The sequence below is a fragment of the Trichoplusia ni genome, chromosome 17 (genome assembly GCF_003590095.1).
Source record: "Trichoplusia ni isolate ovarian cell line Hi5 chromosome 17, tn1, whole genome shotgun sequence".
Lineage (NCBI taxonomy): Eukaryota > Metazoa > Arthropoda > Insecta > Lepidoptera > Noctuidae > Trichoplusia > Trichoplusia ni.
This window is the reverse complement of record NC_039494.1, coordinates 1,285,813-1,310,746: the sequence shown is the minus strand read 5'-3', so window position 1 is coordinate 1,310,746 and position 24,934 is coordinate 1,285,813. Positions and strand designations below refer to the sequence as shown.

The window sequence follows — 24,934 nt, the reverse complement described above, 5'->3', positions numbered from 1 at the left end:
GTCTCTAACTATGAAGTATAACAACTACTATCAAAATCGTGATTTCATGCTTACACAGCGTTCCATGTTTTATTGGCTAAATAAAATGTATCTACACTTCCTATTACAACATCATCAAGATTTACTATTAGGTGCTAGAAGAATCACACTATTTTCTGACTCTTCAGTCATCCGTATAAATAATCACACATATTTGAAATTATAGTATCGATAAGATTGTAAAAATAAACCTTTTAATTAAAGTAATAGATTTATCCAAAATAAACATAAAACCTTATATTATTATAATGATAAAGCAAGTTAATTCTAATTTTATCCCAATGCAATTTAAGTGTGAAGACTGAAAACAAATTGTTGTAAAGAGTTTGGACGGAGTAATTATACTTGTAGTTAGAAAAGGCCACACTTAAATGTTAATCGTGAACACGAATTATCCAATGAGCTGTTATTGTAAGTTCCACCGACCCCTAGGTTTAGCAGAAATGCATTATGTGACTTGTCGTTTAGTTTAGGTGATAACCTAAGTAAAAGAATATTTGTTTAGAAAAAGTAATTGTCGCTTAATTTCTGTTGAAAATGCGTTGATTTAATTCCGAGGTTTATTAAGAATGTTGCGTTTAGAGATTAATAAAGATTGTGTCTTGAAAACTGAGTTTAAATTAAATCCTAATCCTCTCAATCAGAATAACCAAGCTAAAATACTGCGCAATTATTTAATTGTTTATATAGAATGCGAAACATTCCAATGATCCTTATTAACAATGTCATCTAGCGACAAGAATTTACACGCAAATGATGGCGTACATGCCTCTCGTTGTTAATAGATGGCGCTAGCTGCGTACGATTTGTGTTGTGGTTTCAAAGTATGCGATGCATTCTAGTGTTGAGAGATAAATTGTTGTACAAAGAAACCGACGACAGATGCACAGCTGTTTATCAGTAGACTACACAAATACAATATAGGTTTTTTAGATGACAGAGTAAATAGATTCTAGATAGCATGTCTGCAGTGCAAAACTAACGGCCTATAGATACCCTCTGTTTTAGACAACAGTACCAAATTTGTATGAATTCTCTTACGTCATGGTTGAGAAATTCTATAATATTAAATTATAAATTCCAACGAAAGTATCGAACCGAAACAGTGTTATGCTACATGCGCAAGCCGGCATGGCGGCAAGTCGCTGCCGACCCTACTCCTCGCCTCCACGCCATGTGTCGATAACCCTGCAGCAGACGCGGCTTACCAACATCACGCCTGCGCCGGTGACGTCTCCGAGCGGCGGCCTTAAACTGGACGCATTCCATCGAATTCGCAACCGCTCCGCGGTACTTTCTCATTATGTAAAAAATATATATAAAAGATGCAATAAAAGACTTATTTATACACATTGATAAAATAGTATTTTTATAATTGATTTTGTGTTCTTCAAAGCAAAATGTTTTCTTTTGAATCTACGGTAAATAAGTTGTAACACTCCAGTGTGCCGCCTCTAGAGAATTGTACATTCCTTCACATAGATGGCAGCAGTGAAAATATTTGACATTCCTTGGATTCCAATCGCAGTGGGCTCGGCTCAAATGTCAAACGCGACTATTTCGTCAACAGAGTCGTGGCGCGATAGTTGGATTTTATGAAATAACAACAAATACTTCTACTCAGTGCGTTTGGCGGACAATGGATAATAAACGATAGAAGTCAGTATATTTTTTGCGCCGCAGAGCTAACCAGCGTGTCGTGTTAATCTGACGAATGTATACAGAGTTCTTGCGATTCCGATACTTAGCTATTGATTTTTGTTCTTCGCCGGTTTTGTAACATTGTCATGAAGGTTTCAGTTGTATAGTTCGCTTCAAACTTTACGTTACAACGTGATTATTGACTATCATTATAAATATTGTGAGAAGAAACATTTTCCTTGGTATCATTGAAGAACATCGTGGGAAAAACATACATTGTGTAAGTACCCGCATTGTTTATTTGTTATTTTTGGTACCTATTTTTTTTTTGTGGAACCCTAACTGTGCACATATAAACATAATCAAAATTAAGTACCTACGCAGTAAAAATAATTAAGTTATTAAATCACCTAAGTAATTATATTGTTTTGTTGTGAAGTTTTATAAGTTACCTACCATTACATATTTTAGTAGAATACTTAATTTAAAATTCTGCTTCTTAACGTAACAAAATCTAGTTCGAATCAGGTAATAACAAATATCTACATAAGGAATAATATAATAAGGTTTAATAGTAGATATGCAAAATAGCTAGCTACTTGGGTTATCACAAAACATGAGCCCACTATCGACTAAGTAACTACTTAACGCTGCTGTGCTAGTGCTATAATGTAGGTAATGACTAGTTACCTACCGGTTTGATATGCGAGCGCGCCATGCAAAAAATTTCGCCGCTATACGGAGCGAAGGCAACAAAGTGTTCAGCGAAGCTACATAGCATGGAATCTCGCGAACATAATAGTGAGGAATGCGACCGTACGGCGTACAAACGCTGTATTCCCACACACGCGCATGTGGCCGTACAGGCGTACACCGTGATAAGAGCACGATAAAACGACGCCCGATTAGCCAATGTTGACGGTGACCCCGTACTTATTCCTTCAATTGTATCGAAACCGCGCAGACTCTTGCCTAGACATTTTAAATTTCTCTCGAAAACATCACACGGTAGGTATGAGTAATCGTATAGTTAGACAAAATGTGACTGTGTATATCAAATCAATTTTCCTGCATGACCACGTGTTATATTGCTCAAAATTGAAACGGATTCCCAGGAACTAAACAATAAACATTTGGTGTTTACTTTTGAGTTGGAACGGTACACGTTATGAAATTTGTTATTTTTTTTAGCAAAAGGAACTTACTCTGTTGATAATTTCCTATCTTATTTCCATTTTTATTTAACGCAAAAGGTTGGTACATGAAAAAATATAGAAGAGCAAGCAACTGAAGAATGTCTGTACATAGTTACGCGTAAATGATTTCAAATTATTGAAATAGGAGCGCTACTTTCGGATAGCAACGGCAATTCACGAGGGGGACTCGGGCAACCCTACAAAAGTAACATCTGCCGGTGTCCCCCGGGCCAGCCCACGTGCGCAGCCGCACAGCAGGGGTAGCGACCGTCGTAAAAGAACACGCCTCACCCCAAATGCGGGCCAACCGACAAAAGAATACTTCAACATTTATTCATAACCCTAACCCATAGACTTAAGGCGTACTTTCAAAAGTTAGAACATTTTTACTAAAATAGAGTATTATTTTTAACATTTGGAATGTCAAGGTTCGACCACCATGTGGTTTACGTTTAGAGACTGGCAGGTGATAACAATTTAGGTTGTATTAATTGACATAGGCTCCTCCTGTAACGTGCACAACAAAATAGTAATTATCTTCACGGCTCCTATAAGCTTATAACTTTTTAATAATGTTATGATGTTTATGATTATTTTCATTTGTTATATCGTCCTAGTAACCGTTTCTTTAACTTGTTCGAAGGATGTTTATTTACTATAAAAGGTTCATTATTAGCTAGATAATAATTCTTTGCAGATGTTACGCGGGGCAGCTGTTCTTAGGATTCCAACCATCTTTATTTTTTCTACTCTCTGAGATCACATTGTCGTGAGATGTGTTCCCCATAAAGTTTTCTTATTTCTAAAAATCTGCCGCAACAATATTCATAAATTGCTCGAATGGACTCAATCTAGACTATTTCACAATACTGTCCATCTTTGGAATTTATGTGTAACGTTTTAAATTCCATCAGAGCTGTCATGTTTCGTCGAATGGGTTCGTGACCATTTGACTATGTGTCGAATGATCTATCCGTTGTATGTACCGACATACCAACACTGGCCATATTCGTGACTCCGCCTCCGGCCAGAAAAATTCTATTGTGGTTAATGTACCAAATTCCTCATCATTAACGTAGTCATCGCATCACTCGTCATTCCAATGTTGTGTTTACCCTTCCCTTCTCCAACACCTTGTACCTTATTCGAAAATAACATCAGCAGTGTGTTACTTTTAAATGTAATGTCATTATTCCACATTCCAGGAATCTAAACTCCATTTAGATTCGTTAGTGGCATTTGTTTATGAATTATATGCTCGCTTCGCAGGGAATGCGCGTCTTCGCTTTATTATGGCTTAGTGTCTTTAATTACTCTCCGTTCGCTAGTTTTTATTATAATGCTATTGACTGTCAGGTATTCAGATAATTAAGCAATGACAGTGTTGTCTATTTGTTATTGTTGGCACGTCACTGAAGTATTTGGCTTGCTATTCAAAATTATCTATGCATATCTCATTTATTTATGTTATTAACAAAATATTTTGGTAAGCTTTGTTCTTGTGCTTTGCACATGATGATTATGAGCTTGAAATATTTGGAATGTTAGAATGATAACTCATTAAACTAATTAAGATAGAGAGCTGTATACTGTATACTAATTAAAGTGTGATAGATCCAGGGCCTTTAAAAAAAAAGAGAACAAGGAACGTTCATTAATGAACTTAAAAACTTAGAATTCTTGCTTTTCTTTTGTCTTTTGGCTTGGTAATTAAGAATTCTCGGAATATTTTCTATTAGCTACTTTACTCTTCAATGTGGACACATGAAAATTATTGAAATGATGGATATTTTAGTGTTCAGCTCCGAACATAATTTAAAAAATCATTATTCTTGTTTATTCTTAATCTATGATGATTAGAAATGTATGCAATATACAGTTGCGTTGTTTTTAGAACATAATAAAAACCTCTTTTTCACATTGGAATAGATTTACGACCCTGATTTGCAGCTGAAATTCAATAAAATTTAAACATTGTTACGATTAAAATGACATATTTTTTAATCTTTATGTAGTACACAATACGCAAATCATGATACCTATGTAATAACCGTATTATTTAATGATTGACGAAGTCACAAATTCGTTAAAAAATGTAATGCTAATATTTTGGCGTAGTGTCGCGCGGTGCGAATGTGCGATACAGATAGTGTGGTCCATTGGCTTCGTTCCCGAGGCGGTCGCGGTATGCGGCCGATTGCCACGTTTCACAACTCTTTGTTTGATCATCTGATTCCTCCCTCTTATTTACGTGGTGTTCGTAAGACTCGGCGCACGTCTGTCCACCGTCTAGCCGTTTACGTACCGTGAGGAATTTCCGCCGCTTTGGTATTCGCATGCCTTATGACTTTTAGTCTGCGATATTTAATTCAAAGCCAAACACTTGCGTGGCCAGACATAAATTCCTTCAAATGTATAATCTAAAATGAATGTCGCAAATGTTCCTCAATGATATTTGATTGTCATTCTGTTTGATTTTCTTGACAGTTGTTTTGAGAACGATTCCGTCGGTTAAATTATTTAATTGGTGATTGACGTTATTCCTGATTATTATTTCACTTCCAGTTATTTGATTGAATAAATAACTTTACTGATGTTTTCAATGTTTTGTTAGGTATAATGGAGAAGGTGGAATCAGCATTGGACGTGCTGTCACGTGCTGCCACGATGGTGCAGCCGTGCCCCGCCTACCCAGCCAGCGACTCAGACAGCTTTGGTAAATATTTATTTGTAATATTTTATTTATTTTGAAATGATAAAATATTTCTGGTTTGACGGAACCAAAACTGAAGATAACCTCACTCAAAATGTTTGTAAAGTAACTAATATAAATGGTAATGTAAATTCAATGAATAACTCCCATCTTAGAAGTCCAAAATTGTATCCAGGTCAATTTCCTTGGTTGCCTTGGCCTAGGTAACGCTTTTTTTAACTAATTCAGGGCTTAAATACATGCATTTACACTTAAATAGGTAAACATAATCCATAAGAAAGTAGTACATCGATTTTTATAATCAAAACTTAAATAGTTAAAAGCAAGCAAAACGAATGATAAGTTGATAAAGCGGCCGCTGAATATCGAGTACCGCGAGATGGCACGCGGCCTTGTAGGCGGGTCGCATTCCAGATTCCACCTGACATTGTTTAATAGACATCCAACGAGACTGTCGCGTGCTAGCCGCTCTACAAGAAAAGGAATCTATAGCTCCTCACATATATTAATTTATTTTTAGAAACTCGTACAGTTCAACCGGCCGTTTTGACTGCATCTCGGGTTTTGCTCAAGCGAAATCAATTTTATACTCATTATTAACTTCCAGTACAAAGTCGATGATATGTGTCATTCAACTCGGATTGAATAGCAAACAATTCAGTTTTTTGTCGGAATTATTGCTAAAGCAGAGACGGACCGACAATCGGTTCACAAAGGATACTATTGTTTATCTACTCGGACTGGTTTCGCGATGAAAGGCTTCATTGACGATTAAGCCTCGCTTCCTCGCCGATGACCGACTGAATATGACCGTCACACCGACTATTTTTTTCTGAGTAACGCGCACTCGACCGACACATCCGGGTTAAATTGTAGATAAATGTGTATTTCGCTATTAACCGTAATAATTATAGTCGTGAACGATTAGCTATTAATAAGCCTTTCTCTCTAAGAATATCTTAACAATAGAGGTAAACCCCGATGAGAAAGCAGAGCTTTCTGAGAGCCACCGCGAGAATATAGGTACCGTGGCGACGTGAAACGCGTCCCGCGCAAATTTCGCCGACCCACTATCCGGCAGTCCATCCGGCTCGCCTTGCATCCCTCCGACAAATATCCGCATACCAATACAGTTCGCGGGCTAGTACCTACACTGAACATCCTTTACACGCTAATTGCTATTCCTACGTATATCCAGCAATTACACTTCATATCCATTAGACATGCAATTTATTGGAATTAGTGCTTGGAAAATACACATGCATTATATACAGTCAAGTACCTGTGTTATCATGTAGACAATTAGTCTAAGGAATTTTGTAGATAAAAAAAAAAAATTAATTCCACTTAACGATGCAGATTTGATACGCGTACCTATCTAATCAAAATACGGTCACGCAATTTGAGTGGTGTGTTCTTGTTTATTGAGTGTTTACAAACAATGGTCGGATCGCGGATAATTATGCAACGTGATGACAGCGGCGCGGGCGCACGCTGCTTGGCGCTCACTTTCGTTGGTCTGCGTGCGGAGGCGACGACGAGCACGGCGTGCGTGCCACACCACCAGCACCAGAGAAAGCGTTCAGGAATTTGGCCTAACCATGCTCTCTACCGAACAACAAATTGGCACGTTTGATTTTTAGGGCTGTCTCGAAACCCGAGCGACATACCGCCGCGGCCGCTGATCTTGTTATGTACAACGTAATATGTAATAATAATTGTCAATTTTCGTTTCTTAATAAGTGTCGCTAATAGAATTGAAGTAGCCCTATTTAAAAGAAATTAAAATATCTCTCGGAGAATTATTTTAAGATATCTGTGTGCGCGATACATTGCGCTATTGAAGTTATTAGTAGATACTTAGATTAGCCATGATAACCCTTCATTCTTGAACTGCCGTCATATTTTATGAGCACTTCAAAACCTTGACGCACTTTTATCAATTTATCATATCAATCGCACATTACGCTGTGTATGTAGTTTTACAGCTCTCTAGAAATGCAATACCTGGCATTCTATCACCATTCACATATCGAATTGAAATAGGTTTTATTGCGAAAGATATTGGGGTGAATGTGGCATGAACGTGTGTATCCGGAACGCAGAGGCGGCGTGTTACGGTTTCGAAAAGAATGCTGAATGTAGGTTGCGTTGCGGACTACAGTTACGAGCATTCTTAGGACGGTATGCATGCAATCACTGATCACTATTGTTGTAAGCACAAATATTATTTTCGGATATCGTAAAATAAAATTTAGGTTTGATGTTTACGTCCATCTGATTACAGTACGAAGTGCGAACAAACAAAGCGATAAATAACGTTAATCATCTGCGTTATGTACGACACTTATACTATAGCCAATTGAAATATGAAAGCTTTTTAGTTAATAAATTCCAGTTAGTTGGTTGAAAAAATGTGAATGCGTGTTACAGTGTCACCCGAGGCGGGGTGGACACGGCACGCGCTGAAGGAATCCGATAGCAATGAAGTCATCATGTACAGTAGAATTTCTAATGGCAACGGATTCCATTTCGTTGGCAGCGAAGCGAGAGTGCAGCTATTCCAGCTATTCGGGCCGTCTCGCATATTGTTACAATGATCTAATAGAGGCTGCTAACTAGACGCGAATGATATTTTAAAGTTAGTATTGTCATTACTTCATTCCTCTAGCTGCACCTAAAGGAATATCTTCAAATAGCACGCAAATAGATCTACGCTATGTGACATTGAACGCGAATTGATATTTTATTGCGGTTTGTTAAAGACACTCTATTGTAATATTCAATTATGATGGACGCCAACTAATCGTTGGCTTTAATAAATCACATACGAATAATAGATTTGTATGTACTAGTGACAAAATAATGTTATTCAATTGAGTCGTAAGAGCAAAGGAAACTAGGATTTTCTTAAAACAATCTGGTATGTCTGCCTTACTCTCATGTTAAGTTTGCTACAAGATGTACATATACTATTAAAATAAAGCTCAGCTTATGCCTCAGGGAATGCAGTGTCGTCGTATAGTTTTATGGAAACTTTAAATATTCATTAGCATACTGTCGGTCTTGCCTGGAAGATAAAAATATATTTCTTAATCACGTTTTCTTGCGAGTATTAACGAATTAAGGAGTTGTAATAATCGTGATGCACATTCACAATTGGTTCCGCGATTCCTGCGACATGACTTCGAATACTTGTACCGTATCGGCTCGAACTTATTAATAAGTAAGGAATGTTAATAGCCTTCGGAGGCGTTTGATTTTTCACTTGACCTCTCTTGTAGAGTCATGTTATCGTGTCTTCGAATACTTGAATGTTTACGCCATCAGGAATGCAGAGCTTGTACTCGACGTTGTAGATAATAAAATTCTCAATAAACAGTAAGTAGACAGACACTAAACATGCATGGATTCCAGACAACGCCCGTGGACCGGTGATGCAATGTGCAGTGTCGTGACGACAGACCTACGTAATTTTTAACACCAACTAGTCATTTTTAAGGCGCCGTGCTCGATAATAAATCGTAGAAAGTTCTTAATGACGATTAATCTGGCGAGTATGCCCGATTATGTGCGACGTTTATGAATTGAGACGTTTTCTTCAGTCCATTAGGCGTTATGTTAATATGTTTTTTATCCGAATTCCATTCGTATGCGTGGTTGGCTGTCGTATGAAACATTAGGCCAACATTTGAATCCACATAAGGGATCTCCTTATAGTTGCGATTCAATTGATCGAAGCATGTCAGGGTTACCACGTACACGAATGTACGTGGTGCTATGTTATGTTATGTAATAACTAAGTTCGCCGCGTATGCATCGGGGTTGGGGCTACCTGCTCGATTCTTTTTGGTTACTCTTGGTTAACTTAAATATATTCAGCGTCAAAAGTATCTGTATTTAGAATAACCTGTTCCGACTTCTTTGTATTCCAATTGTTAAGCTAATTTCATGTACAAAATCCAAATAATAAACCCTTAGTGCTTAATTTAAAAAAAAATGCGATTCCAAAGTCCATTGTCCTCAAAAACGACAAGTCGAAGCTCATTACCCTTGTGTAATCAAAACCAGATCCCGATCTCGTCTCTAACACGCCCTGAGCCAGTCAGAGCACTGTTTCTTAATTTATTGCTAATTAAAGCTTGGCTTAAAGCTCTGTAATTCCTACATAAAAATGTCTAATTTATCAAGTTGCAGTTGAAGATAATACTGTTTTAAACCTTTTTAAAGCCTTCAGCAGTTTCGCCGCCTCGAAAAAAAAAACAAAACCAAAGCTATTACTCTATCTTGTTTCATGCTTGTATATTGTTCAACAAATGAAGGTGAACATTTTTACGATAAAGAGCATCTATTATTTAAAATAAGAATACACTTAAAAACAAATTATTGTCGGCCTATGCCAACAACAACCTATGCTCAAGCAGTATCTTCTTCGTAGTTGCCACTATCAACGTCATATAGTTTAACAGTAATTGATGTGCAGTTAGACGACTTTTTACCGCAGTGCGTCGTACAATTAACAGAGTTGGCGTTCCATTGTATTGTCTTAAATCATGGTAGGTATGCGTGGAACTTTATATGCCAGTTATCTCAGGCTTCCACATAAAAATGACGATCAGCCTTCGACGGCGACATTGTGAATTGTAATTGAATTTTAATGTGCTCGTAAATAGTTCAATGAAAAATAATTATTTTTTGTTTAACAATGATTAATAAAGAGATCTTCATCAAAGTAGGTCTTATTTATAGTTATAGAAAACCCGTATACGTAATTAAATACACACCAAATGTCACACTACTGCTACTTACCAGCCTTAACACTCTACCTACCCGTCTAACTATCAAATTTAATTATTATAAAATATAATATATAATCATGAACCCAAATATGAAAAAGCTTTAGATTATAATAATCTTCAGTCTTCAGTCGTTTAAATCAGATTGTGAGTTATTTTATTATAACTTCGAGTGACACTAATTTAAGGATCGTTCTTAATTTTAATAAAGAACGATCCTTTTGAATCATGGTTTGGATATTATATGTTCATAAACTCTGATAATTTTCCAGTGTATTCATAGAAAAAACACATTAAAATACAGTTCTATGAATTTGAATACACAATTCAAATCGACTCTCCATAATCGACAAGTTTATGTTTCTCTTAGTTAATAGAGACACGATCAAGTTTGTTAAAAGTCTGTCAGTTTGTCAAAATTACTTTTAATTACCTTTATGCCAAACGATACAGTTCGACGTAAACGAAATATATTCTGTCCTCAGCGGCCTAGCCTTTTTCAACTATGTGTGTTAAGGTCGGCTTAAATCCAAACACGACTAAGGTTTGTCCTTAGGTCAGTATGTTACGCGGAACGACTGATATCTAAGCATATCTGTAAATCAAATACAGTTTTGGTAAATATAGCTAAGTAAAGAAGAACGTTGTTAAACGTTTTGGGCATTGAAGTCCCAAAAACCACACCTCTTGGTGACTCTACATTAATCATTTAAACTAAATAACACAAACTGCAAGTGCTATTAATAAGTTAAAAAGACTATAACCAAAATCAGGTATTTCCAAAAATCTTAGCTGTTAAAATACATCAAGCATTTTCGGCTTAAAATTTTATTTAAATTTAAGTGAAAAAGGAATTCCATATTCATTACGGCGATCTCATGCGAAGGTCACGGGCGAAATGCTCGTTACGCAACCGAGCACTGACCGTCCGTCATGCTCCGACTGCAACCCCAGGGTGGAAACTACGCTAATTAACTCATGATTAAATAATGCTAGTACTGTTACGAACCAACACGTAGGTAGGAATTAAAAATGATATGCTTGCCGCTTATTCCTGCCATGTATGTAGTCAGTAGGATGGCAGGGTAGTAAGTCTTCGAGTTTCAAGTAGTAATGCTCATTAGACTTGTGAAATACGTGTTAATTAAGATTTTATGGTATGAGGGTCTGGGTCTGCTGGTATCCTAATGAAACATAATACACCTTGATATGAAGTTTAGTTAGCGCTACGGGAGTTTTAGGAAATGTAGAGTCTTACTCTTTATTTTTCGTTTGCAAAACGTTCCCCAATAATTACGAATTTCAATTCCCGGCATTTCTACCTCTTGGAATTCAATCACGATTAAATGAAATCAAATTCATATTCAATTACGTTGAGTACGGAGTGCTGGTAACTTGGTAAGATTTTTACTTACCTCCCAATGTAATAAGCAAGTTGGAAATCATTTTGTTGCCTGCCAAGCATTCCATTCGTATAACGTAAGCCGTCCTGTTTTTATTTGGATCTCAAAATATTTTTCCGTGTTATGTTCAACTTATTAACTTTCAAGTAATTTTTTTACACATTTTGAAGTGTATTGTTATTTTGACGCTCAAGAATTTCGCTTATTTTTCTTTATTGTTTGCTTTTACTAAAAAGTACCTCCGTTACCACATTTAATGATTGCCTGCATTTTTAGTTGAGAAGCGAAATGAATGTAAATTTAATTTGACAGCAGCTGTAGTACTCTTATAACCTGTTTAACTGCTGTATGCATACAATAACTGCTTATCAGTTGATGAGTCGAATGAGAACACGAAATCGTTCTTGTTTTGTTTTTTTAAGGTCAGATTATAGCTCCCTCTATGGGAAATTATTGGAGTTCCTTATTCGAACCGCACCGAGTACCCCGTCTGGCTTTGCGCTCTACTTTTCTTGTATACTAGATGGCGCTATCCTAAAACATTGCTGGAATCTGTTTTATATACAAGACAGATGACGCTACTAGTACTCTTCACTCGAACTGCTCTCAGTCTTGTGTTTGATTGCTCTTTAAACATAAAATCGATTAGTTTCAAAAACATAAAAGACATATATTGTAGAGACATTTTGTTCGGGTTCCTTAAACTGTTTAGCACGTGTTAGAATCACCACTAAATAGCGTTTTTATGCATAAGAGTTAAAAAATATGCACATTAATTATCTATTTAAATTGGCAAATTCTCTTGATGCAGCAATCCGAAACAAATGCAAATCATTACGTTTGGTATTCAATTAGAATTGTAACACACGTAATAGGTCATCAGAATGTGGACAGTTAGTGCAAATAAAAGAACAGAAATTTATGAACGTAAAACTCTAACACGCAATATTAATATATAAATCTTATATTTGATGAAACTTTAATCAACGTTCTTTGATTAGTTAGATAATGGAATAACATAAATATCTTGTGATTAAAACGCACATAATTGGTGCTCGAATGACAAATGAAATAGTTATGCTAATTAGCAGCAGCGGTGCTTAAAATAATTTCTAATTATAATGATTAGAACGTATGTATGAAGTTGGTATATTATGCACCTATTATAATAGTGTTACAATCAAGTTCGTACCAACAAAGTGTGGAATGCGGAATGGCTGGTGGCGCTTCCCGTACTTTCGCCACAAGTATCCGCCTTCCTAACTACACCGGGTCCACATTTGTTATGAAAACAAATCATTCGACACATCTTTACAACCGTCTGCAGACAATAAGCGATGTTTTGTAAACACTCTTTAATATCATGTTATGTCAGCTATCGATAGACGAATCTGTTTTGACTAAACGAATTATTGGACGCCTATTTCATTTGTTCGTCATTGTTATTGTTATGCCGAACGTGTTTGAGTGTTATGAATCTTTCGGGCATGTAGTTTGGGGACGGGTTCATTATTCAATATCGCCTTTATGTCTCCCACAAAACAACGTATCATACTGATCCGTACTTATGTTTTATAGCCTGAATGATATAGAGCTATATTAAAACTGGCCAATCAATAATTATTGTTTTTTAAGCGTAATTGCTTGCTCTATCTAAAATGATTTCAAGGCAAACTTCTACTTCAAATCGAAATTTGTAAACTAGTTACAAATCCATCAGAAAAACATGATTACACAAATAATTTCTAATAGCTTTCAGCTTCTCTAGTATATTTAAACTATTTCAATTCATAGACGACACCCAATTCGCCATGCGGCAGTTAATAGTTCGTACCGACAAGTATCCGAATCGACAAGCTTTCCTTTGGATATGTAAATATACAGCTATGAGCACTATCTATGTAAATAATATTATTCTCAGTAGCTACTGGCTTACGGCTACCGTGCATTCGTGTTGGTAAATGTGCCTGCGGGCAAAGCGCGCGTTCCTCTCAATAAACGAAATATCTAAAAGCCTTTTATGCGTATGTTGATCGCTTGCCTCCAGACACGGACGCTGCTACCGGCTTCACGCGAACGAAAACGAGATTTTGAATAATATTAAATAATTTAAATCTTGAATAACTGACAGTTCAAAAGGAAGGATCGTTTTCCGGCTTCTGTCTGGCTATTTGTTGCGTGAAATGTTAATGATGCTCGTTTTTAGAAATACTGAGGGATTATATCGATTCAGGAAAATCAGAATTCGAAACCACAACCAGTAGTTTGAACAAAGATCGTATATCATAGTTTGCATGAACGGAATGAGATTTTAACGCAGTGGACATTGGACAACTGTCCACTTATCTTGCACTGGAACACATTCCTAGTAGTAGAGACCTAATATGGTTCGATAGTAACAATCAATTGAACTGAAGAATTTGTTAAATGTTTTCCTTGTTACCAAGTTAAGTGTAATCACAAATTACAAAGGCACGCGGAACTGACGCCTCCAACAAGTTAATGTATACATGAACGTATCTAAGGAAGCGCCATCAACACGGAATCTCATGTTTTCATGTAATAAGTATGCGTGATTATATGAATATGAATCCGAAAATATATTATGCAAACGTTACTTTACTTACTCAAATATTATGGATACGTACTTAGTTGAAGTCTAGACGTATTTAATTTACGTATTTCAAACTAATGTTTGGTATTATTTTGATTAAGAATATGCACGTCAATGACCTAATTCTGCCAACTAACAAAATAAGCCCTGTTCGAAATTATGAACTGTTTCATTTAATTAAATTAAACCAAATCTTAGAGAAGTCAATTTCAGAATCGTTAATAACAATTTCTCCTGCTACTCCGACAGTAGACATAAATTTAAATAAGAAAATTATTCATAAATGACTCACAGGACAAATAAATCATTTAATTTATACGTTTATTGACACCAAATTGACCCACTTCAAATTTTTAATAAAATTATAAGGAAATTTCTGCTCTTATACAAAAACGTAGGGCACACAACACGCTAACACTTCATTGCTTATATAGCTTTATCAGCCGCTGCGGTGATAACCACTAAAATATTTATTATAATTCTTACATAAGAACCCGTCACGGATAGAGTTATAAACATTAAAATATTCTATCGTCTGAATACCTGAATATTCAAACATTGCAACTTCGCATTAAATGTTATTAGTAGGATTTCGTACGCGAACGTGATTGGCATTTGTTTATTTGGAGTCTCTCACATTTTTGTATGATTTAATCAGTAGTACATTCCTTTGACTGTATAATAATGATATGTGCCGATTCGCATGACGATTAAATATTTTGATAATAATATCTACCTACTCGTCTCAGAAAAATTTAGTACGCAGTTTATAAGTAGAGAATATGAATGAATTTAGAGTAAAATATGTAAAGTAAAAAGCATTTCTGAGTGTACTGCCATAAATTATTCCCCTCAGACGGTATTGAACTCATCTCGGTCCAAAAGTAGGTATCACAGAGGGAAGGAGTCACTTAACCTTGCTCAAAAAAGCCCCGAATATTTATTCGTAGAGAATTTTACGATCCCACTGATGTACGTCTGCGTACCCTCTTTTATAAATGATCGATATGCGTGCAAATAAGCAGGGTCCCAAACAGAAGTATTATACGCGGGTAGGACGGATGGGCGCCTGGGGCGCTCGCACCGCGCATGCGCACACCGAATTACACCTCCCACTATAATAATATCCCGTTTATATTGAAAACAACACGAAAATTGATGCAAATTTTTGCCTAATATTTTATATCCGTTTTGTTTATGTAAAATGTTTTAATTTGTTTCCGTTTTTGTATTACAAACTGATATTTAAAGTTAAGTTAGTTTTTGCTCTTTACAATTACCATAAAACAAGGTATATCTACATACATGTTGAACATAGATATTACGTGCTAAAACATACACGTTTCTATTTGCGAACGATGTGAAAGAGAATGCTTAAATAAATGTAATTAGCAAAATGAACAAGACATCGTTAAGTCGACTTAGAATCGATCAACTATAGTGCTAAAACAAATGTAATTAGTAGTGTTTAAATATTTATGCAATAACTAGCTGTTGCTCGTAGCTTCGCCCGCTGTGATGTCGGTCATCTGCAAAAACATTGCCCTCGAATAACAAAGTCTGTTAAAAGTAGCGGTATGCGTAATCTAAAGTGTCAACTATCTCCATACCAAATTTCATCGACATCAGTTTACCCGTTTGGGCGTCAAGAGGTAACAAGCATACATATTGACGTGTGTTTGTGGGTATGCTTGTGTGTACATTTTCTCACAAACTCACGTACTTTCGAATATATAATATTAGTGTGAAAATCAACAGCTTAGTCTTAGTGTGATTAACGGGTGAGATATTTATTTTTATACCTAGGCATGTACAGAATTAGTTTTTTGTATAGTAAATTAAATACCCCGACATGCAAACAGTTTACTTAAAGAAAGCGAAATTGTGAGTCACTTGGTATTTTTACAAGTATGTTTAAGTCAATGAACGGATTTAGGAGATAAAAACTGAAATTATGATTAATTAAATAAATTTTTAAGTTTTAGTTATTATTTTATTTACTAGCCTTTTTATTATTGACGCAGTACCTGACGTTTTTACTTTATTAATAAGACTCGAAATCAATCATTTTATACACTAAAAAATGATGACTACGTGATTTATAGATGTTAAGAAGATCAAGACTGCAATGTCTATTCGGTACCTACCTAATCCATTGTGTTTTATTTTAAGATGTTTAGATGTACCCCTTTATGTAATTTTTATTAGCTATTTAACATCAGTCGGCAACTCTAAGTGAGCCGAGTGTGGTGAAAATGCTCAAATCTTCTTTATACAGAAAGAGGCAGTGGCAAGTAATAGGGTGATATTATTATTTCATTACAGACTCACATTATCTAAAAATGATTTAAAATTCTAATTTCCACACTTTGGTACTTCAATCACTATGACATTGTCTCTTTCACAAATTGGATTTTCTTTTTTATATTCTTTTTTAAACTTGTATCGATCGAATCTGACGTACCAGTGTAATGTACAAATCGGATCCCGTGCCTAACAATGACCGACAAATGATTCGCTTCACTGAATCTAAGTCACTTTAAAAAACATTACTATGGCACCTGCTAGAGTCGCTACACTAGGTCTGTTTGAGTGTATACCGTTTCCCTGCTTGATTCTATAATTATGGAACTTTGTACTAATTTTAAACTTGGAGATAAGCCTCTTAATAATATTCTTCTTTTGATTAAACATGCATGGTACAAGAATATAAGTTAGAGACTTTTATAATAAAACTAGCCGACCCAGCAAAGGTTGTTATGCCATATGAAATAAAACGAAACAGATGTTGTCCGATTCTTAGACCTGCTTAAAAATGCCCACAAAATTGTATACGAATCGGTCCAGACGTTTCGGAGGAGTTCAATTACGTATACCGAGACACAAGAATTTTATATAATAAAAAATTAAAAAAATTAAAAAGTTTTTATTGACATAAAAATACAGTTCAGCATAAATGTAACCCTGACGCCTGTGCTAGGCTTAAAGCCTGTGTTACAGGAGCCAGTGTCTTCGCCCGCTTAGGTTATTATATTTATATCTTAATACTAACTTAATGTTAAAACTGAATTTATATAAAACTTATTATTGTTTAAACTATATTAATGAGATCATGTTTTGCGCGTGTATGTGTGTGTGTGTGTGTGTGTGTGTGTGTGTGTGTGTGTGTGTGTGTGTGTGTGTGTGTGTGTGGGTGTGTGTGTGTGTGTGTGTGTGTGTGTGTGTGTGTGTGTGTGTGTGCGCGCGTGTGTGTGTGCGTGTGCGTGTGCTTGGTGATATCAAATTAGTCTTTGTAGTACATTTTCAGTTTGCAGGTAATCAAGTGATTGTAGCCATTCCATTAATTTCTTTTTTGTTTCTGACATTTTCAGAGAATTTATTACCAGGGTTTTGTTTATTTTATTATATATGTATTTTGATAAGCAATAGTGTTGTCTACTAGCGGAAGCAGTGTTACATTTAATAGGTTTGCATGCGTTTGGTATTGTCCGTTGTTGTATTTGGTTTACTGGTGTTATTTTATGTTGTCTTAGTGAGATATTTAGCAGAAATAGTTGCCTAACAGTAAGGATTTCACAGTTTTCATAAAGCGTGACTATAATATAATATAATAATAGATTAGATAATGGATAAATTGAATTATTTATATTATTTCTTTGGCCTACTGATACACTTTATGGGCATTAATACTAGTACCTATTGATTTTATCTAAGTTATCCAAACAAGTACATAAACGTCATCTGCTAAGGTTAAACCTTGGATAGGTAATGAACTCGTTTATCTAACCTAACGGCAAGGAACCAACCTTAGAACACATTTATCGATAAGCACGAGTATATAAAATAATCACAAACAAAAAATCAGATTATTCAATAATAACTATCTCTAAATTTTCTAAATTCTTCAATGACTTACTCAAAATACTTATTAATGTTGTTTCCTACCATCATCGTCCTTAATAGCCGTGTTAATTTCCTTATTAATTTCTATTCAGCGAAATCCTCAGACATAATTAAAGCACGGCGCCAAACTCTACCTGTCGGTGTACCTTTGCCCGCCGCTCTATTAGACAATAAAAAAGTTAATGCCTATACGGGCCTGCGGAGATGCGGCAACTTCTCACAGTGCCCCACCCTTGCCCCTCCCCGCCCCGCTCGTACAAAAATAAAACACAACCTTCCAAGGATACAACCACCGTAATTTTAAATTCAACATAACAACACTAAATTTGCAAGCAAAAATCAACACTGCTACTTACGACACAACGTTCAATTTCATTACTTACACGTTAGCGCCTACATAGTCTTAAAAAGCATCTTAATAGAAGCCTTAAAAGCTTTTCAATAAAGTGCAATTTAGTGAGAAACTTAAAGCAAAGTAAGGCTGTAGACGCAAAGGAAGGTAGAGGAGTAAAGGGGGTTCATTAATCCCCGCGCCCTGCGCGCACGCACTTTCATGAATGGACCGAACAGGTTGATGTGTTCTAACTACAGGCTGCTTCTTTATTGTATTATATTAAAAGTGATTTATCAATATGGCAATTTTGTAGAGCTTTTGGTTTTATGGATGTATGAGAAACCTCATAAGAATATTTTAATATTTGTTTGGACAAAACATCACGTATGCATTTATTCATTCCACAAACGGTGATAATAAGGTCACTGATCAAAATTACAAAACAATGTTTTGTACGATATCGCGAAGTATTCAGTGACTCCGAAATTGTGTGATGTCATCAGTTCCTTTGTGTTCTTATTGTATTCAGATGACCATATTTGCTCTCAATTCTTTCACCTTAGTCTTGTGATGTGTTATAAGTGATAAATTAGCGATTGTCATATTATCACGTATCTTTGTAGACTTGATAAATAAGTTAAGCCACTACCACGTAATTCATCACAGTAGAACTTAATTGTTACGGGCATTACACGGTAGAAATAACGAGTGTACAAATCATTGATCATGTTTTGTTTAATTTTTGGTTATTCGAGTGTTTAAATCAGTTGTCATATCAAATTAATTATAAGATCATAAGATCATAAACAGCTGTGCTTCTTATAACCTTTTGCTATGGTCTTCTTTATTCTTTTCATTTAAAATACCCGAATATTTGCGAAGTTTCCGTACTTCTAATCTAAATGTTCCATATAAGTGGTATCTGTGAGGCGGTGTCGTTAGCGTGTGTGTGATGTGACCAAACAGGTCGTTCCACTAACATCCTGTGCATGGAAGGTTCGAAGGAAGCGCCGCAACGTCCGGCCGCGTGGATGTAGCGTGATGCTCTTTTTCCTTTTTGGTTTGTTTTTTGTTCATCTCATTTATTTATTCCAATGTAATCTCTTCCAGTTCATTTTTATTCAGTCGGCCTTCAGTGTTACCTGGGCCGGGACGCCAATACCTTGTCTATATTATTGTCTTAGTGGATTTGCTTAGGGAACATTTGTGCTAACATTTTCGATGTTGTGTTGTGGTATCGTGGTCTATGAGTGACATTTGTAACGGTTCATGTTGTGAATTTGTGGACATGTGACAACGTTCGGTTGATACTAGTGTTGTTTCTGTGTTGTGATGATGGAACTTCCGCATTATCTGTGTCTTTTGGCTCGGACTTCACTCAGTACTTTGAACCTACTTTCAATGGAACCTCCAGAGTCCCCGAAATTTAATATGCCTCTTTGGCAGCCGTGGGTTTCTTCTCCCCAAAAAGGTATTTGGTTATTTTTGTTTACAATTCGTATTAGGTTCTTATTTTCATACGTGAAATAAGATCAGCAATCTTTGCGTTTTCTATGGGAAATTTGAAAGTAAAATATAGAGATTTATAAGTAATAAATACTTTTTAAATCGTATCTAATGTATAAGCTTCTCCTGTTACCTGCAGTATCAGATTCTCTAATAGGATCGGGTTGATAACTTGTGCGCAAAGGCTTGAAACCAAATCCCAATTAAGTTCTTAACGAGCGAAGTTATTAGTTAACTAAGACCTGTAATATGACCTGATATTCCGACCTTATGAGCGTCCTATGATTTTTCCTTAATATCTGATGCGTGTGTTGTTGGAGTTTTGCTAATGGATAATTAATCTTGTAAAAATCTGAAACAATATCAGTCTTTACTGAGGAATAAACCAGTTTCAGAATTGAATGATTTCAAATAAGAAAATTTGCCCAAACTAAATACATGTTAAAATTCAGTAATAGTCTCCAAATTTTAATAATATTAACTAATCGAGCTTGGCTTATGTCAGATAAAACATCTTTGAACATAAAATAAAAAAGATCTTTTAAAATTCAATTATGAGGGTTACTGATGGTCATATATTTCCAGAGACCCCAAGCACGGCGTCAAGCGGCGAGTCTGAGGGCGACCGCACTCTGTCTCCGGAGGCGCCGCGCGCGCAGCCCAAGGAGCTCACCGGCAAATGGCGCAGGGAGAGGCGGTCCACACGCCTGCCTGACTACAGACCAAGGTAAACTATATTTTGGGTAGACACTTCAAATGTATTTCGGGGCAGAGGAAGTTTAGTTTTCGGTAGATAGGTAAGCAAAGGTTCCTGCTTCGAGTATACTGTTTTTCTTGAAATTTTTGGTTTTGGGATCTGTCGATATAAATCCATATTATAAAGACAACACCGAGCTTACAAAAGTAAGCATAGTATAGTACCGAAAATTTAACTAAATAAGATGAGAGGCTCTAACAAAACTGCGAGGGTGACATGCGATAGCTACATCCGGCAATTCCAAATAACAATAACCATCGAAAAACCAGTAGCCGCATACGTTGACATTCCAGAACTCAAAAATAAAATAGATTGCATCTTCCGATTTAATTTCCATAAATTAAATTTGCTTCCAGGGAGAACGGCAAGATGGCGCTACGGTCGCAGTCGTTCAATGAGCGACGAAGCGTGGCTTCGGTTGCGCGCGCGCAGCCGCACAGCGAGGGAGAGCTCTCCGACGAGACCGATGAGGCGCCGGCCAACCTAGCTATTAATGGAAAACGTAAGACAATTATTTTATTTTTTTCCTATTCAGGAGAGTATAAGTAGCTAGTCTAGCAATTATTGTAATAGTATACAACAGTTGTAGGAAAATGGAACTACATTAATACACATAAGGATATAATATATTATGTATATTGTATTTATATAACAAAACTTATTAAAGTAGTAGTTGGCAAGCGGGTTTACATAATAAACATGGTGAAACTTCGACCTTGATGAGATTCAAACAACTTTACCGAATAAACAAACCCAAGGACCAAAGATCCTTGAAGCGAAGCCAATATAAAAACTTCACAAGAAATCCCATTCGCTTTAAATCCTAACTAATCAAATTTGCCATCGTAATCTCTTCGAAAACTTGTAGAATACCTAGTATAGTATGTTTCCCTTTGGTACAGTATCAGGCTAACGTAATCAAGTTTCGTGAGTATCCGGGCGGTTGGCAATCTCACATAAGTATATTTACTAGCCTTCTTTGACATAACGGGCACAAAGAAGAGAAGCCTCTCTGTATAGATAAAGCGCCTTAAGTGCTTAATACTTTCCTTAGTGATTTATTTCGCCGTTGTTTTATAACGGTATTTCAGGCTATTTAGATTATCTCATTAAGTACGGAATCCCCTTGAGCTTGAGCTGATATAATATTAACACCAACAATGGAAGACAGTTTTAACTTAGGATTACGTATTCAGGCCCCAGGGTTTCTGCGTGATTTCTCTGAAGATTTAAACTTGGTCTTAATTTGGATTAGCATCGCGAAGAAGCCTTTGATTATGCTTTTGAAAGACTAGATGTAAAATTATTTTCAACGCTTGGTATGTGGGTCACTTTACTTAAATCTGAATTTGTTATGCTCTTCTTTAAGTTGTATTCTTACCAAAATCAATACTGATGCAGAGCTTTTTCAAGATAGTTTTTGCGAAAAAAATGTTAAATGAACACTTCTTTTAAACAATTTTATTACTTAATCTGTATGTTAAAGCTATATTTGCGTTACAGGAGCGCCGCCAGAGTACCCGGGCAGCAAGCACGAAGCGCCCATCGACATGCGTCTGCGCTCGCGACCGGCGCCCCCGCCCTACACCAGGCCCTCGGTCATCACCAAGAGTAATGATACACCACCAGGTAAAAATACAGAAATTTGAATGAAACAATCCATATGTGAAAAGATATGCAAATCTCAGTTCCAATTCTTGTTGCCTAAGAGAAACCTACCAATTTGACTCCATTATTTTTTATAAAAAAAAAACATTTACATTCTTTTTAATAATATTGTTTTATTTAATCAGGTTCCATGTCAATGTGCGATCCAGTTATCGACGAACATTTCCGGCGTTCACTGGGCGACGACTACATGAACTTATTTAAGAAGAACAACCCGGAGAGCACACCACCTCCAGCAAAACCTAACATGAAGGACCGCGCCAGCAGCCCCATACAGTTCAAGACTGAGGAACTCCCTAAACCAGCGAAAATCATTGCTATGGAAGTCGACGACGCAAGTATGTCCGTAGATGATCACTTTGCGAAGGCCCTCGGCGATACCTGGAGGCAAATTCAGACGTCGAGATTAAAAGACAATGAAAAAGTACAGCCGAGCAAGGGCCGCGTCGACGACCACTTCAGCAAAGCCCTCGGCGACACGTGGAAACAGATACAATCCTCCAAACTCAACTTAGACGCGGATAATGAGAACCCTAAGGATCAAACGACGAAAATTATTTCAAGGAGTGGAGTGGTAATATAATAACGGTTGTAAGCAGCTGGGTGGTTCGCTTTACGACCTTGTTAAATTTACGAGGTATTATCGTGGTACTAACTGAAGTATCAATAAATTCCCACTTGTTTTACATAAATAAAGCTATTATTTTGATACTGAGTACGGAGTGTAGGGCGTGTGCCAGTTCTCAGGGGGTTTCAACACCGTTGATAGTAGCAAACTATATTACTATAAAAATATTGTTACTAGCACTTAAATTATTGGCACTCGCCGTTTGTTTTCGTAGTCTTTTTAACATTTCGAATCAATAACTCGTGATAACAGATTTGAAGCGCATTTTTGCGCCACGCTAATAGCTTATAATTAATTTAATAATAGTCTTGTTATTAACGTTGTTGCAGTCGATATAAAGGCACTTTAATTTAAAATAAAAACTGAAATCCATGACAATTCTGTTACCTTAGGTTTTGGGTAATATTTTTGTATTGTTATTTAATTGTAAATGATATATGAATAGTCAATTAGTCACCAGTTACACATTGTAAGTTATTACCTCAATATGAGCGCTTTTGCACAATTCACTAATAGTTTAAGAAATGATGTTGTAAATAATAGTCATGGTGTGATTGGAATATGATGGCACGGATGTTTATGAAAGGCGATGTTAAAATGTCTGAACTAATTGTTTCTTCAACATTAAATGTTCCTTGTGTAAAATGAATGTGTGGTATAGAGATGTAACTTGTATGATTTTACATCTGACGTTGTAAAAATGAAAAATATTTTATTTTGATATTGAATTAGAAATTGTATGACTTTTTTAGGATACATGGAGAAATTAAGAGAAGCTTTTTGGGTAAAATAATAATATTATAATTATATTATCTTTGTCTTTTGTGATATTATTATTTTTCTCACAAACTTTCGATGTTTGTTTATTCAAGAGGCAGCTGGCTGTCTTCTTGCGTCCTACGACTTAGTATTTAATATACTTTGGTTTGATGTATGTAAATAACGTTTTCCTATTTATGCACTGTAATTTAAGAATAATGTCGTTAAAGACGAGCAAATACACATAGCCTTTAAAATTACGAGTTTTATTTACTACTTAATAAAGATTTCTACTAATGATTTCATGGAAAAGGAGGATGGGTTAGGTTTTGGTAGGTGACACCGATACTCATAAGTGTTCTTTTTGCAAACAAGAGGTTTAAGACGTTATTTCGTATACTTCGAAACGATATATTAGAATCTGGTTAATCGAAATGCGAATTTGTAACAAAAAACAAGAGGATATAATTGACAGTAGCCCATTGAGATTACAAGAACATCTAAAAAGTTAATTCATGTACACTCGTAGCTAATGTCATCATTCAACTGAACGCACAACTTTATTGCAATAATAGATTGAGCTAGTAGGCCTCCATGCTCGCCATTAGAGAAACATGGATTTTCAAATTAGGATTTGGAACTCGTCCAAATTGGAACCCGAAGTGAGTACCTAGTTATTATCTAAACTCAGCACCCAGAGCTTTAATAATCTAAGATAATAATGATTACGCTAGGTAGATAATGAATTAAAGCGACGTTGGAGATGTAAAAGAAGTCTAGGTAAACAAGAAAGAAAGATTTTCTCTGAGAAGGTATAAATGGGCGATCAATGTTCAAACTTATCATGTAGGTAGATACAAAAAATATTTATTGATACTTGAGATATATATTCGCAATAGTTGTGTATAATGAAGTTATTCGATTGTTTCCAAGCATTTTCTGTTCTTCTATGTGTATAACAAAATTATTATCCCTCA

At 35.9% G+C, this 24,934-nt stretch overlaps 1 protein-coding gene across 6 annotated transcripts; it reads left to right on the top strand.

Annotated features, from left to right (window-relative positions):
- Positions 1-1,576: 1,576 nt before the first annotated feature.
- LOC113502492 (dextranase) lies at positions 1,577-24,214 on the top strand. 6 transcript variants are annotated; one of them, XM_026884083.1, is made up of 6 exons: positions 1,577-1,960; positions 5,491-5,592; positions 20,731-20,872; positions 21,259-21,404; positions 22,406-22,531; positions 22,696-24,211. In XM_026884083.1, the coding sequence occupies exons 2-6, from the start codon at positions 5,496-5,498 to the stop codon at positions 23,151-23,153; spliced, it is 969 nt and encodes a 322-aa protein (XP_026739884.1). In that variant the 5' UTR covers positions 1,577-1,960; positions 5,491-5,495; the 3' UTR covers positions 23,154-24,211. The 6 variants fall into 6 exon arrangements, with proteins under 6 accessions (XP_026739884.1, XP_026739888.1, XP_026739886.1 ...); XM_026884087.1 differs by lacking the exon at positions 1,577-1,960 and adding an exon at positions 2,027-2,688 and having other exon boundaries at positions 22,696-24,214; XM_026884085.1 differs by lacking the exon at positions 1,577-1,960 and adding an exon at positions 4,860-5,182 and having other exon boundaries at positions 22,696-24,214.
- The last annotated feature ends 720 nt before the right edge of the window (positions 24,215-24,934 follow it).